The 15,175-nt window shown below is 50.5% G+C and overlaps 3 protein-coding genes across 3 annotated transcripts in view; 2 read left to right on the top strand and 1 right to left on the bottom strand.

The window, feature by feature from the left end:
* Nucleotides 1-207: 207 nt before the first annotated feature.
* LOC100905376 (vesicular integral-membrane protein VIP36) lies at nt 208-3,039 on the top strand. Its single transcript, XM_003741024.2, has 8 exons — nt 208-762; nt 1,313-1,378; nt 1,566-1,657; nt 1,736-1,906; nt 1,990-2,108; nt 2,215-2,336; nt 2,447-2,534; nt 2,612-3,039. Exons 1-8 carry the CDS (start codon nt 577-579, stop codon nt 2,758-2,760), a joined length of 993 nt encoding a protein of 330 aa, XP_003741072.1. The 5' UTR covers nt 208-576; the 3' UTR covers nt 2,761-3,039.
* A 2,472-nt stretch (nt 3,040-5,511) lies between these two features.
* Nucleotides 5,512-11,126, top strand: Btk (tyrosine-protein kinase Btk29A). The gene is made up of 16 exons (XM_003741105.2): nt 5,512-5,865; nt 6,505-6,602; nt 7,002-7,179; nt 7,399-7,494; nt 7,652-7,736; nt 7,845-7,998; nt 8,118-8,241; nt 8,382-8,636; nt 8,753-8,964; nt 9,057-9,253; nt 9,353-9,524; nt 9,870-10,038; nt 10,167-10,285; nt 10,373-10,508; nt 10,596-10,735; nt 10,825-11,126. The coding sequence occupies exons 2-16, from the start codon at nt 6,550-6,552 to the stop codon at nt 10,901-10,903; spliced, it is 2,169 nt and encodes a 722-aa protein (XP_003741153.1). The 5' UTR covers nt 5,512-5,865; nt 6,505-6,549; the 3' UTR covers nt 10,904-11,126.
* Nucleotides 11,127-11,565: 439 nt separating this feature from the next.
* Nucleotides 11,566-15,175, bottom strand: part of LOC100905716 (transportin 3) — a 5,797-nt gene continuing 2,187 nt past the window's right edge. Inside the window, 15 exon segments of the mRNA XM_029110824.1 lie at nt 11,566-11,743; nt 11,845-11,957; nt 12,061-12,151; nt 12,234-12,362; nt 12,534-12,673; nt 12,789-12,909; nt 12,997-13,206; nt 13,208-13,308; nt 13,474-13,540; nt 13,658-13,815; nt 13,924-14,047; nt 14,272-14,429; nt 14,585-14,678; nt 14,824-15,017; nt 15,091-15,175. The exon segment at nt 15,091-15,175 is cut by the window's right edge and continues 317 nt beyond it. Of these exon segments, the coding sequence (XP_028966657.1) occupies nt 11,566-11,743; nt 11,845-11,957; nt 12,061-12,151; nt 12,234-12,362; nt 12,534-12,673; nt 12,789-12,909; nt 12,997-13,206; nt 13,208-13,308; nt 13,474-13,540; nt 13,658-13,815; nt 13,924-14,047; nt 14,272-14,429; nt 14,585-14,678; nt 14,824-15,017; nt 15,091-15,175 (1,963 nt within the window).

Genomic DNA, 15,175 nt, shown 5'->3' with positions numbered 1-15,175 from the left:
CTCGAGCTCCTCCACCGGACTCCATTTATTGATTGCTGATCATCATTGTCGGTGCTGTTCGATTTCTCCAGGACTAGCAAGAGGCAGACATCATACGAATCGAGGAATCAGGACGGGAAGAAAATATTTGTGGAAGGAACGGCCGATTTGGCGGGCTTCCAGCTCAGCAAGATGGCGACGCCCACTGACTGAACCGAGTTCAGATAATAATCATTTTGTTGTCACTCACGCGACGCGACAATACGGGGGATACGGTGTCTCCAGTTTTACCGTGCACCAGTGCCACAGCTGCTTATTACACGAGTACCTTACGACCGCCGGTTTGATTCTCGATCGCTCCAACACTTGCCTCAGTGAACGAGACGGCTACGATTGAGGTCCGACGAACTGTTGCTTTCGTAATTTGCGCGGCGCCGCGCACCATTCCTTGCCGGTAGCGGGTGTCACAGTACAGTGACGTTGAGCAGGGTGTTCCATCGCCCTCGGATTTTCCTTTTTCCGTCGGAAGTGAAATCCCGCAGATAACGCTCGTCGTGTAAACGGTCAGCTTTCGGACTGCCACATCACTACTCAGAAATGAGACTGAAGTATTCCCTGTCGTCAACCGTACTTTCGGTCCTAATAGCCATATCGCCGTGGTCCGGTTCTCGGGCTGATGAATATGGTAACAGACAGTTTGTAAAGAAAGAGCACTCGTTAGTCAAGCCTTATCAAGGGTCGGGAATGAGCATTCCGAACTGGGATTTCACCGGCAGCACCATGGTGAGTATCTTTGGATTTCTGTGAAATAATCTCCGGATATTCGTCTTCGATTCGTCATCTCTCAGGGACCTCACGCATCTCACGATCCGGGGCTCGCAAAGCTCAGCTGCGGTTACATGCGATCTGTCGTCATACTCTTCCGGCAAATCACAGCGCCTCACTCAATCTAAACGAGAGACTCGAATATCATCGACCCTGTCAAGAGTTGAGCTCCTCTTCGGCGAAATATCATTAATCGAGCCGACAAGATTGCGAATTCGGGGGTCCTGCATCCCATTGGTGCAAGGGGATGGACGAGATCACCGTGATGAGTGACTTGTTGGCGGCAGGCCAGAAGAAGACCGCTCCTTATTTCGGGTCTCCCTCGAGTAACCGCATCGTTCCCCCTGCTAGACTGAACGGAGTCTTCGGATCGCTTCCTCAATCTCTTGGGAGCAACCCTATGATGTCGAGACTAGGAGCGCTCCTTCCTCCGTTCAATTGTCAGGAAGGCCGCCTGTCCGAGATCGATTGGACCATCAGACCAAAGTGATTCCAATTTTTTTTTCAGGTTTCTTCGAATTACATAAGATTAACAGCGGACGTTCAGTCTCAACAAGGATCGATTTGGAATAAGGTCTGTTCCGATATCAGTCCCTCCGATCATTAACCCTGGGATACGGAATGAACTAGGATAGTCGATGAACTAGGTCAACAGATGCATCCCCGGAAAAAGCCTGAAACTCGTATCGCTGATCACGACATAGCAATGTTCTCGAACTATTCCGAAATAAAAGCCCTCAAAATTGGACTTGAATTTCCAGGTGCCTGTACACATGTACAATTGGGAAGTACAAATCAATTTCAAGGTACACGGTCACGGCAAGGATCTGTTCGGTGATGGGATGGCCATTTGGTGAGTCGAACTATCTGTGGATCCTATCATTGAGCTGGACTCGATTGAAGATATTAACATCGATCTAATCAATTCTAGGTACACGAAAGACCCACTCCAGCCGGGTCCTGTTTTTGGATCCAAAGATCACTTCCAGGGTCTAGCCGTTTTCCTGGATACTTATGCCAATCAGAATGGGCATCACAATCACGCTCATCCGTACATTTCCGCTATGGTTAACAACGGATCTCTCAGCTATGATCACGACAGGTTCGTTCTCGTCAAGATAGCTGCCGGTGGGAAACATTTGACGTGGTGACTGTCCGCAACTCAAAGCCACTTTCTCCTTTTAGAGATGGCACACATACAGAGCTTGCCGGTTGCGAAGCGAAATTCCGCAACAGCGAGCCGGAGACATCTATCTCAATCCGATACGAACAAGATACGCTGGTCGTATCTACGGATATTTTGGGTGAGGCAATTAGGGATGGCACGCGGATCTATCCGCGCGGAGGGGGACTGCTCCGTGATGGGGCAATTAAATCGAAATTCACCCGAGTGTTAATGCGAAATTTCAGGGAAGAAAGAGTGGAAGGAATGCTTCCGAGTGTCGGGAGTCCGTCTCCCCACTAAATACCACTTCGGAATTTCGGCCGCCACCGGCGAATTATCCGACAACCACGATATCACGAGCATCAAGGTGCGTACACGGCATTCTCCGGCTCCGTGCCGCCGTCAGCTCCCTTCCCAGACGAGTCGGCCACTCGGGAAGTACGTTTGGAGAATAAAAACGCAAACATTCCACCCCAGGTCTTTGAACTCGATGGCAACGAATACGCGGAAGTCGAACGAAGAGAATTCATCACACCCCAAGCTGACCATTTCGCTCCCCACAGAGGTTTGTCTCGATTTGCGTAATGCGTCCGTGGTCTCGTGAGGCTCCTCATGATTGAAGCCGTTTCCTCTCTCCCTCAGATCATGTCGACGATCCGTCGCCTGGAATGAGCGGAACGAAATTCTTTTTCGTGATGCTCTTCTCGATGCTGTTCCTTGTTTGCGCTGGACTCGGAGGCTTCTACTACTACAAGAAGCATCAGGAGAACGCTAGGAAGAGATTCTATTGATTTTCACTGATTGACCGGAGCTGACGGGGGAGACGGAACGATGAAGAAGGAGCTCCATCCGCCAACGACTTAGTCTATTCCTCCTCCCTGGGGGCTGAACTCGAAGTCGTTCGGCCGGAACCCGCGACACTCTAAATTACATGAACGGGAAGAGGGAGGAGCGAGCCTAGTGCAACCTATAGGTAATGTTATGATCATCCTGTACTATATGAAAAAGAAATACACTTTATAGAAATAAATATTTGGATGAGCAAGCGATTCCCGCTTCTCGTCCGCTGCCGACCTGTTTTCGCTTTGAATCCGTACGACCCCCACCGTCATCCTCAGTGAGGACTCCCTCATAGCGTCTGGTCGACTCACTGTCTCTTCGTCTATCGTCCGAAGACTTCGCGGGTTGTGTCGCGTATTGTACCTTCACGTTTTTTGGTCGGGACTGGATTGACTCTGAAAAACTCTGCAGCCTTTGGGAGATCTCATTGGAACGCATCTTTTTCCCCCGAGAACGACTCCTAGTTCATCACGAAAACTGCGGTTTTCTCGGAGTACATCAATAATTTATTTGCAAGAATTTATTTTCTCGGAGTTGGGGCTATGGACCGATCCTTTCTTCGATCTATCTGACTGAAAGCCCGGGAACTTCTAACTCACAAAACTCCAAGTCGCGCTGCTGGAGCTACCACGAGAGGCTTCCTGTTGTCGGAACAGAACTCTGAAGATGGAGTGAGGTCGCACACATTGTACAGATTTTCCTTGCGCCCGGAGCTCGACTGTGTGAGATCTCTGCGCGGCAATAGCGTTCCTGAGTCGGTGGCGATTTCGGCGGCCTGGCAAGGATCTGACATGAGCTGGGTCGAGGACAAGAGCCGCGTCGCATCACAGGGCTTGTCTGTGCCTGGGGAAACAGCCCCTCTCTCCCTCTTCCGGTAGGACCGACACCGCGCAGGGGTAATCCGGGAAGTTTAGGGAGCCATCACGATGACCCCCGAGGAAGCCACTGGGGAGGATCCAAGCTGCTAGGGTCGCCGCTTGGTTGGGAGCCGGAAGCCAGCGTTCTCGGAAAAGAGACCCGGCCTGCAGTTTCCGGGCTCCGAGATGCCGTTTTCGAGCTCTGCAAACTTCCACACGGAGTCAGCTCCGGCGATCCCCAGGACATGAAATCAAGGTCCTCATCGTACGCGAAAAGAGTTCAGCCCATAGGAATAGGTGAGTACGACGACAGGAAATTGCCCGTGCCGATCCCGAGCTCCTCTCAGACCGTCGCGTCGGACCGCTGGAAGTCCCTCTCACGTCTTGGTCGTTCGAGCAACCCATGATGGAGTCATCTGGATACCGACAGGGACGAAGGGTTCCGAGCGCCCAGTCAGGGAGTTTCCGGGAGCAGTCAACAACGGCTTCGGAGGACCGTCTGAGCCCACGTATTCCAGTTCGGCACTTGTCAACCTCTGACTGTTCATCCTCAATGGCATAAGGCCATTAATCGAGCTCCAAAGCAACCGACATGAGGCGTTCTGTGCCTAAACCTAAAGTGAGATCGGTGTGCGCCGACCGATGACTGCCGACTAAGATAGATTCGTTCGCGGAGATCTATTGAGGGGACGGGGGCCGGTAATGTACTGGTAAATCTGGCGGCGGGATCTTCGCCGCTCTCAGGGATCAATCCGATTCACGGAGACTCCTGAGGCCAATCACGAGCCTGAAGATTGACTCCTAAGACTAGAATTGAATCCGTCGATTTCATCCATGCTCAAGCTACTCAACATTCGCGCCACCGACGCGACGGTCGTTCTTTCGCCCGAATTGAGTTGGCTCCCGCGAATTCGGTGGTCTGGAATTCGACATTGAAGCTGGGCGATCATCCAGAATATCCAGAAACTCAGGTGAGAAAGCGGCCTCGCAGCCAGCGCTTGCCGACGAGCTATGAACACCGTCGCGGGAACGTCGGTCGTCGAATCAATAAATTCCGCGTCACCTTCACTGACCAAACGCCTCATTCTTCCTCTGACTTTCACTCGCTTCCGCTTGTTCCATCAAGCACTGAATTGTGAGACTTGTCTCTCGCTGAACTAATCGTCAACCTCGGCGACGAGCATGAAAGTTCGGGAGATCGCGGGTATCTCCCCTGATGAGTGTCGGAGAGCGACAACCGCCTCTACGTGTCGTTAATTTATTTTACGGATTATGTCGTTCACTTATTCCTGGTCTATTCCTTCGCACAGACGCTTACGCGTCCTTGGAGCATTTCATCATCGGTCAATATCTCATGATATGCGATGATCTGCCCTGGGAGGAAATGTCGGAAGCAGGAGCCCGCCTAACATCTGCTTCTTGGGGAAGTCTGCCGCTCCGTTGACTGCGGGGAAATCCTTGAGAGGCGCCGAATCCATGGTATTGCTGTTGGGAAGTGACCTATGGATCTGCACCGATGTCGCACTCCTTCAGCACCGAATCGAACTTCGCCGGCCAGAAAGAAAATGCTTCTGAAATGTGAATGCGCGCTGACATTGGTTCGTAGACGCGGCTCGCGATCAGAAGGGAATGCTATTTTTGTCGGATCACAAGAAAGCGCCGGCACCGTTGGTGCTCCTGCTCTTGTTGTCGTCGACGGGAAGAAGTTCCGCAGTTTGGGGCGACGATCAGAGGCTAGATGGCGCTCAAGGCAGAAATCTTGATTCTTCAGCTCGCACAGACACCAATGCCCCCTGGCGTCAACGGTGGAAGACTGTTTCGCCATAACTCCGGAATCCTGGGTGTTGTGAATGCGGTGGTGGTGGTGGCTGTGTTGCTCGAAGAAGGTGGGAGAGTTCTAGGATTTGTGTGCTCTCTAGTGCCCGTCTCGCTCGTCATTTGGAGCGACGAATCCACCGACCAGTGTCTGAGTCCGGCTGGGGAGACGGCATCTTGTCTACGGTGCTGACTTCGGTCTGCACGGTATCGCATGCCCACTCTCTATGACACCGAAGGCTGGGGTTCCCCGAGTTGGATGCACACAATAGCCTGGCCATCGCCTGGTTGTCGCTATCGTCGACGGGCTCGGACCCTTTGATCGATTGATGGGTGAATGGATGAGAGTGATGGATACTTGACGGGAGGACAGACGAGCGAACGGTGAGTAGACGAACAGCCTGGAAACTCAGAAGCTGCTTATGGTGTAAGTCCTCGGGACTTTCCCCGGACAGGGTTTCGATCAACTCGATTTTCAGCTCGAGCTGACTCGATAGAAATAGATGAAGGCACATGATGGGACGAGTCAGGATACGCCTCTGAATTGAAGGCTTCCCCTTCACGAAGATCTAATCTTAATTTCGTGGTGCCGTGTGGCTCAAAATTTGGTCCCGTCTCAAATTGCCTTCTACTGAATCCTGTTTGTAATCGGTTGCGGGCTCGGACTGCCAGTCGTTACTGAAATCTTGTGATGCTGCGTTACGAAATCGAGTAGTTCGTCCGAGTAGTTCCTGCCCGAATCGCAAGGATGGAAAAACTTGGATGTTTTCTTTACAATTGGGGTCGGGATAAAGGTGAATGCATTCTGGTATTCTGTCCGAGTTCACGACTTTTTTCGCGATCGAACTATAACAATGATTCCTCAGAAATCCATGCGGAAAACACATCCAAATAATAATGGATCTTGTCGGAATCGATGTAACGCCCCTTCCCCGTATAAAATTCAATGATCCACGATACGGCGCGGGCGGATATATCTCATGTCCGTGGGATGCAGAAGTCATGCCTCGTCGTCTTTTGCAGGAATTAGAGTGGTGGGCACTCACTGACTAGGCATTACAGTTCAACATGTCCTGTTCCGATGTTGGGCTGTGGTGTAATCCTCTCATGTGGCCGTCGAGGTGAGCTGAATGTAGATACGGTACTTTGCGTGATGACCTTGGAGCGAAAGTCGTATCGATAAATCTTGGACTTATTTAACCTGTGCCGCAGACTTCGTATTTTTGAGAGAAAAACTCGATATCCTCCCTTGTCTGAGTGAGTGAGACTTTGTATGCTACATGTGAAATCGTGCTCTCAGATCGGAAAGCGTGAATGAGACCATCCTCTCCGGGATCTTCTCTGGGCATGCTGGGACTTGACTCGGCTATTTCCCACCTTGTTTGGCGGGGCTAGCCCAAATCTTCGCGATTCAATCCGCTCCCATGTATCATGGGATAGTGGTCAAGTTAATAATTAAGCTGAGAAGTGGATCATCCAGAAGTGAAACTCAGTCCGCCCATTTTTCTTTACCCAACCAGCTGCTGTTTCTCGCTCAAAGACAGCCACTCGGAAGATTCGGAAAACCAGGATATCATCAAGCAGGCTTTGATGATCAAACGGTCCGTGAATCGCAAGCGATTGGGACCTGTGAATTATAAAGCTCGATGGTTCGTCCTGACTAAGTCATTTCTCTCCTACTACGAAGGATCGCTCGAGGTAATTTCGGCTTTTGCTCGTGTATTATCAGCCAGTGCTCAGATTCGACAATCGATATCGCACAGACCCACTTCCGATGGAATCGACGTGAGCACGGAACGCAATTTCCTCTTTTAACTCGTTCCGTCGGCTATCGATGCAGTGAAGCTATCTTCGTCGATGTTAAAAAAGAGCGCTTTTGGCGCCGAGGGAAACATGCTTGTAATTGTTTCGTTGCAGAAACGAGGCCGTGAAAAAGGTCGAATCGTTCTGACGTCAATTAGCTTAATCGAATATGTGAACGATGAAGCTCTCGACAAGAAAAACGTGTTTCAGGTTTGTGTTTTCAAAGATTCTGACAGTCCGGAATTCCTGAAAAATGGAATCGCGGCGCGGTGACGAGGCTACGCAACGCCCTGCGGGCTGTTGTGAAGTTTCGCGGATATTGTCGGATGATCTTCTTGTAATTTCATCCCATGCAAATAACTTGCAGATTGGTTTCGACACGGAACACATTCTCTACATCGTGGCTTCATCGGCCGAGCAACGTGACGAGTGGTTGTGTGCCTTAAGGAAACGTGAGTTTCTGAATAAGCGTTTCTCCCGAGCCGAGAAAACAATGTGACGCGGGTGGGGTAGTCTCCATGCCGTCGTTTCTGTTTTTGCAACAGATTCACTTGTTCCAGTTTGCACGGATAATCAATGCCTCGTTGACAAGTACCATTCGAAGTTGTGGACCGGTTCCAAATGGTCTTGCTGTGGAGACTCCTCCAAACTCAGTTGCGGGTGCCAACCCACTTGGGTGACAAAGCCGTTGACAGCGTCATTGAAAAGCATCGAGTACGTATTGAGCATGGGACGCATGACCAAAGTCAATTCTGCGCAGAAAAAATCCGAACAAGCGTTCTTCGAAATCCTTCAGCCAGTTCACGGCGAAACTTTTGTTCTCACACCTTCAGACCGGCTGCTTCGAAGTCGATCCATCCGGTCCAGTCGATGGGACTCTTCAGGAATAGCGACAGTAACTCGTCGCTGGACATTTCACTGCCACAAAATAGCGATCAGCCGTCGTTTAGGAAAAGGGTATATTTATTCGTCAGCCTATTTGGAATTTCGGCATCACGCGATGCTCAGGGGCGTCACCAACGCATGAATGCTTGAGACATGTATGGGTCGGCGACGGCGCGTTTATTGTCTTTCCTCGCCTAACGTATATTTTATAGCTATCGAGGTCAAATGTCGACGACAGAAAGCTCTCCAACTTGGACGAAGTCTCTACGCTTGAGAAAATGCGCAACAATCGAAATAACTTCACCAGGAGCTCTGATAGTCCCGCGTTAGATTCAGCGAAAAAAACATCTGGCCACAGAATTGTCGTCGCCATGTACGATTTCGAAGCTCAAGAAGACGGTGATCTATCGCTCAAGAAAGACGGGGAGTACGAGGTTGTCGACGATTCAGGCGACCATTGGTGGCAGGTGAGCCCAGTGAGCTCTATGAGGCGAGCCAAGGGCTCCCTGAGCCCGATTCATTCGAGGAGAGCGGAGCAGAGCCGTCAACTCCGATCCGATGGTGAGGTTTTCGTGACTTGCAGGTCCGTAACCCTAAGGGAGAATTGGGCTACATACCATCGAACTATGTCCAAGAGAAAGGTTCGACTGGACTTTGGAGTTTCGACTGGTACGCCGGAAGTATGTCGCGTCAGAAGGCGGAGTCTATTCTGCGGCAAGAAAACAGAGAGGGTTGTTTTGTGATCCGGAACTCCTCGACCAATGGAATGTACACTCTATCGCTCTTCACTAAGATGTGAGTTTGCCTCATTGAACTATAGAGATGAATAGGAGACCGCATGCATACGTCGGAGATTTCAAAGATTTATTTTTTCCTTCCAACCCCAGCCCGGGACCTCAGGTGAAGCACTACCACGTCAAAACCGCTAGTCAAGGTGAGCTTTACCTCAGTGAAAGGCACCGATTCCAGTCGCTCGAAGAGCTGGTGTACTACCACAAACACGATTCGGGCGGTTTGGCGACTCGACTGAAGATGGCTCCCTCGAGCATTCACAAAATTCAACCCAATATCGGCATGAGCTCAGGTAGGCTATGATTGAAACCCTCGTTACGAACTCGTCGCTCGCAGTACCATAGATCGAGACCCAGGGAGCTCATCCAATGTGTTTTCTGATTCATTGTAGACAAATGGGAAATCGACCCATTGGAACTGAGTTTACTCGAGGAAATGGGTTCTGGTCAGTTCGGTGTCGTCCGCCGCGGCCGCTGGAGGCAAACTAAAGACGTTGCCGTGAAAATGATGAAAGAGGGAACCATGAGCGAAGACGATTTCATTGAAGAAGCAAAGGTCATGACGTAAGTATCAACGTAGCCGTAACCAAAGTCGGAGGAAAGCGCTGGATCGCCCATCTCTTGTCCTCCCACATATTATCATTTTTTTTCTCGTTCGCTTTGTATTCGTTTCTGCGCCGTCGAAAGCTCGATGAAATCCAATGATTCTCGCCGACTAGTTCGGGAGCAGAGTCATGGCCTTCTCCGCGGAGTTGTTCTTTTGGTGCATCTTCAACGATAGAATATAAGTCAATGGCTCCACCGCGCGGCATTCCATTGAATAGAACTCATCAGTATGAGCGAATTCTACATCGAAATGGCATCGTGTCCTTGGCTCGCAACGAGTTTCTCGACCTGGAACTTTCGCAGGAAACTTCAACACCCGAATCTCGTGCAGCTTTTCGGGGTTTGTTCCAAGCAGCGGCCAATCTTGATAGTGACCGAATACATGAAGAACGGATCTTTGCTTAACTACCTGAGGAAACACGAACAACGATTGCTGGGTCAAACCCAAACACTTCTGGATATGTGCAAGCAGGTGAGGCTTCCCATTCGAGCTCGTGGAGAGTTCCCCACGCGGGATATGACGGAGGTTCAGGACGGAGGGATAAAGAAGACATGCTCGAAAATCGCAGAATTTCGCTCACCCCATGTGTCTCACCCCAGGTGTGTTCTGGCATGGCTTACCTGGAGATGCACAACTACATCCATCGTGACTTAGCCGCTCGAAACTGCCTCGTTGGTGAAAGGAATGTCGTCAAGGTTGCCGATTTCGGCTTGGCCAGGTGAGTCGAGTGAGCTTTTCGGAGAATGGTCTGACGGGCGATTCCTCGCTTCGTGAACCGATCGCTCAAGCTGCAGTTCTTCGCCAGATACGTTATCGACGATGAGTACACGTCGTCTGGCGGAACCAAATTCCCCATTAAATGGGCTCCTCCCGAAGTTCTCGGGTATACCAGATTCTCATCGAAGTCGGATGTCTGGGCGTACGGTGTACTCATGTGGGAGGTGAGTGCTGCCATTTTTCAGCAGGCTGTCGCATGGGTCACAATGCTCTCCAGACCAGTCATGATTGGGAAAAAATCTGAATTACAGGTTTACACTTGTGGGAAAATTCCCTACGGGCGCGCCGGGAACGCTGAAGTTGTCGATCATGTGCAGAGAGGCCAAAGACTAGAGAGACCACGAGTGTGTCCGAGGAATGTGTACAGCATCATGAAAGCGTGTTGGGAGAAGTAGGTTCCTCTCCGACTTTCGAGAATTTGAGATTTCCATCGTTCCAAAAAAATATTTCGGATCTGACGGCTGGTTCCAACATCCCCAGGTTCCCTGAAGATCGACCGACATTTCGCGGCATCAAATCTCAGCTCGATCGACTCGTAGATGGCAGCAATCAATTCTGAGGTCGGGGCAGACTCGTTGGGAGCGTTTGATATTCGAGACAGCGCATCAAGACAATGCCGAAAGCCGGAAGAAGCAGGGGAGAACTACTCGTGTGTTCGGATACTTCTCCCTCGAGAAGCTTAACTCTCCACTAACTGCGAGATTTTGTACATGGAATGCAAAACTCCAATGTGACGAGACGACGCGATCGAAAATAAAGTCCGATCTTCACTAAGCTGAAACTTTCCCCGCTCAATTCGTGCTACCGACCGGATCCGAATATCGGAGAGTCTTATTCCTCGGAGCCCCCAAGACTTACGCTACCCTGATCCGGCCGATGGGAAAGAGCAAACGGGGATGCCGGCGGCACTGGAGCTCACGGCGTACCTGCTCGATTAGGTGGGGTCAAATACGTTGATCAGTTTTTATTCTCCTCAAGAGCCGCTCACAGCTTGGCTGTCCGTCCGACGCTCTTTAATGTAAGGTCCTCACAGAGAACAGAAGAGCCAGGTTTCTGACTCTACTGTACGAGCTATCGGGATTGTGCACTCGGAAAAAATTACCAGAGAAGTCGCACAATCGAAAAGCGATGTGGGAGACTCGTAGATTTTCAACAGTAGTAACAAAAAGTCATATGTACACAATTTTCCCCGTCGCCGGGATTCGTTGCTATATGCGTTGTTCAGATATACAGACGGGCCAGATCTCTGAGCGCGGATCGGAAATGTTTCGGTTCTTGGCCGTTCGCCATATCGTGGAGGAAACTGCCGAGTTGATTGGGAGTCACCGTGACCGTGCCCGCCGCTCCGACCATCGGGAGAGAAGTTGCTGCGTTTTTCAACCATGTATCGAAGTCGGATCTGGAAGCCGCGGAATTCTGAGCGAGGATTTCCATGCGAAAAATACCCTTCTGAGAAAGCCCGCCCAATTCCAGAGAAGAGGTAGCGTGAAGTAGGCTCACCTGACCGTGTGCTGCCGGAGTTCGAAGAGAACTTCACCGACGTCGGAGCATAGAAATGTTGGCAATTTCGTCACAATTGCGTGAAGGAGGCTGTGGACAATCGCGGGACCCATCTGAAATGGATGTCGCGATAACTCATATCCCAATAGGGCTACATTGAATCCGATGGTTTTGATAATCCCATTCAGGGAGTCAGCGTCGCGCAGCTGTCTTTACCTCCGCTAAAATGCTTGTCAGAACTTGAGCTCGGATGACCTTGATATCCGGTGGCGCATCGTCGGCGGAAGTTATGAATTCCGTGAGAAATCTGCGGTTGTTTTGAGAATTAATCGGAGCCTATCCAGGACCTCTCGCCGCTCTTGGAAACCACGGAAGGGTCAAGAACTAACCTCATGACGACTGTGTTCGCTTCACGATGCGCCAGCGACGCACAAGCCATCGCGCATGCCAAAATACCCCGGAAAGCAGGCGATGTCATGAACTCGAGGGGAGCTCTTTGAACGCAGCGACTGCACAATCTGTAATATTCGAAATCGTGAGCAATGGGGACTCTCTGTGAGCGTCAGAGTTGATGAACTGCAGAGACTCACATCCGAGAACATACGGCTCAGATGCGGAACGCTCCGGAGAATGAATTCGAGCTTCATCAGAATTCCAGACCGGTATTCCTGGGATATCAGTCGACTTACCTGAAGAAGTCTTCGACGGTGTCAGGGTTCTGTTCCAAGGCCTCAGGTGAGTTGAGAATGGCGAAAGTGGGTTCCGCAAATGCATTAACGAGAGAAATGAGGCCCGGAACGCAATCCTTTTGTGTGCCAAACTCGTCGACCTAGTTGCAATGATTGAAAAAAGTTGTGAAACCTCAGTCCAAATTACGACTATCACGCAGAGTGACAAGGCTGGCGAACAATCCTCAGAGCGACAGCCGGAGAGAATCCACGCACCAGAATACTGTTGAGGTATAAAAAACACGAATGCGGATGTGCATTATAGGTCGATATGAGCCGATTGGCCAGTGGCTCAAGGAGCGGTGATGCGTCCGTTGACAGCCATCTGACCATGTACCTGAGGGGGAGATACTCCGGTGAGCTGCGACCAAATAGAATTGAAAACACCAGCACTTCCGTTCCGTCCCGGAAAACTCCTGCCCACCTTATCGTTCGGCAAGTTTTCTCCATGATTTTGCTATTATCACTCCATCGTTGCATAAGTCCATCGAGGGTTATCCACGATTTCTGTGCCATCGGGAGCAATGCTGCGGAAACAGAAAGTAAATTCCCGGAATTCAAGGTCAAGGAATGACCGGAGAGCATCATGAATCGATGGGCAACCCCCACCACAGGTGGCGCTTCCGACAAACTAACCAGATCCCGATCGATGTTTACTCCGGAATAATTGCTGGAAAATAACGGTCAGTCTATCCGCCCAGACCGACGGATCTGATTTGGGATTGCGGCCAATAATCTGAAAAGCCAGAAGCTTGAATCGGTTGCGGTCGACCCATCGTCCACGATTACCGCATAGTCTGCTGAGGCATGAACTCTCCCAGTCGTGAGACCATAGTCGCGAAGCAAGGGTAGCGCATATCGACCAGAAATTCGAACATTTCGCCAGGAATCGGGAGCTAACCTGATGGTTCGGATTGCGGAGCATCTCATTTATAGGCTCTAGTTGTGCATCGACGAGCTCCTGCAACCTTTAAGAATACAGACGAAATCAGTGTAAGGAATTCCCAGGGGGAATGAAGTTCGAGAGGCCGTCCCGGGAAAAGTCCACTGCATCATGATGTGTGAGCCCTGACGATTGATTTTACCGTGGGTAATCCTGATTCTCCCCGAGTATATTCGTCACGCCCTGGAACAGCTGCACAGTCGCGTCTTGGCATGTCAGTGAATTGTGATCCATTGAAATAACGATATCCATCAAGATTTTCCGATGGGATTTGAGATGTTCACTGCAGAAGCTGCACAGCTGAGGAATTACAGGAAAAGTTGAAGGAGAAAAAACTCAAAGTTCAGAGTTCTATTCGATGGTAAGCACCTCACACCTGCGGAGTCAGGGGCAAGGAGCCTCACGAACCTTCTCCAGAGTGACGGCGGCGACCGGCGCCAAGGGGGTTTGGAGCGCATGGAGGATGCCATTGAAGACGGCGAGGACATACTGGGGATGCTTCGAGAGCCATTCGGCTAGTTCCCCCAGGAGCCTGCGAGGCGGATCGGAAACGTGTTTTTAGACATGTATGCATGGACTTCGAATGGGAGTATCCAACAGGCTCAGGATTTTTTTCGGGAGGGGGGAGGCAGGGCTATCGTCTCGGTAGGGGTCAATAACCGATGATGATGAGCCTCAACATGGAGCCCTATGGGCCGGAAGAGATTTCGGGGAGGGAGGGGGCTCGAAACTGAGAGCTTGAACTAAGAACTTCACCTGATCGCTGTGTGGCGGACAATGACGTGGCAATTCACTCCCAACATCCCCAAGATAGCTTCAACAACGGGCGGTACCAATTCATTATCGCATGGGTTCAGGTTCCGGGCGATGGAGCACATCACAAACATCGTAGCTTCGGTTACGTTCCAACAGTTCTGGATTTAGGATCATCACATGACATTTTAGACATCACATGAACATCTACTCGTCGATGGAATTCGAACGAGGGGCACTAGCGGTGAAGCCATTTTGCTCCTCACTCGGTTTTCCATCGGATCTATAGGCACCGAAAGACTGGATGACACTCTACCTGAACCTCGACTTCGTTGAGACGATTCTTCAATTTCTCGAAACAATCATGACTCCCGATTATGAAAATCACATCTTTCACTAATTCACTACAACTGCAAGACAGATCGAAATGATTTAAGGACGACGAGCGTCGTTATGAGCGCTCCCGAGGCGATGAAGAGGATGACATGAGTTGAAAGCGCGGGAATGACACGGCTTAGTCAGCAGATGATGGGAAGAAGGTCGGAGGAAACTCACCGTTCTCTGAATTCCACGAAATCGTCTTCCTTGTCGGGCAGTCCCTCTTTATCGGCATCCAGCTGACAGTGTTGGCAGAGCGACTGAATGAGCACTAATATGTAGGGCTTGAAGAACTCTTGAAGTTGCCGATTGTTTTCGTCGTATATTCGCGTTGAGAATTTATTCCAGAAGTTGAATGTTATCTCCGCGACCTGCGTGAGATCACAGCGTTAGATTACTGGAATCATCCGCGAACCTTGAGAGAACATCGAGACAGAATCTCACCTCATAGTCGTAGTGTTGAGCACAAAGTAGGATCAGATCCAAGGTTCGCGAGTCTCCCAGCCCCCGACCCGGTGTTGCGATGATG

This window comes from Galendromus occidentalis, unplaced genomic scaffold (assembly GCF_000255335.2).
Source record: "Galendromus occidentalis unplaced genomic scaffold, Mocc_1.1 scf7180000077121, whole genome shotgun sequence".
Lineage (NCBI taxonomy): Eukaryota > Metazoa > Arthropoda > Arachnida > Mesostigmata > Phytoseiidae > Galendromus > Galendromus occidentalis.
The sequence above is the reverse complement of the archived record's forward strand: the minus strand, read 5'-3'. Positions and strand labels throughout refer to the sequence as shown.

Bases quoted from the DNA above. Each gene is read 5' to 3' on its own strand.
- Btk (XM_003741105.2), top strand. From the start codon at position 6,550: ATGTCCTGTTCCGATGTTGGGCTGTGGTGTAATCCTCTCATGTGGCCG. The intron at 9,525-9,869 runs GTAAGTATCAAC...GAACTTTCGCAG, and splicing joins GAAGAAGCAAAGGTCATGAC to GAAACTTCAACACCCGAATC. The intron at 10,286-10,372 runs GTGAGTCGAGTG...GTTCTTCGCCAG, and splicing joins GCCGATTTCGGCTTGGCCAG to ATACGTTATCGACGATGAGT.
- LOC100905376 (XM_003741024.2), top strand. From the start codon at position 577: ATGAGACTGAAGTATTCCCTGTCGTCAACCGTACTTTCGGTCCTAATA. The intron at 1,379-1,565 runs GTCTGTTCCGAT...TTGAATTTCCAG, and splicing joins AAGGATCGATTTGGAATAAG to GTGCCTGTACACATGTACAA. The intron at 1,658-1,735 runs GTGAGTCGAACT...AATCAATTCTAG, and splicing joins GGTGATGGGATGGCCATTTG to GTACACGAAAGACCCACTCC.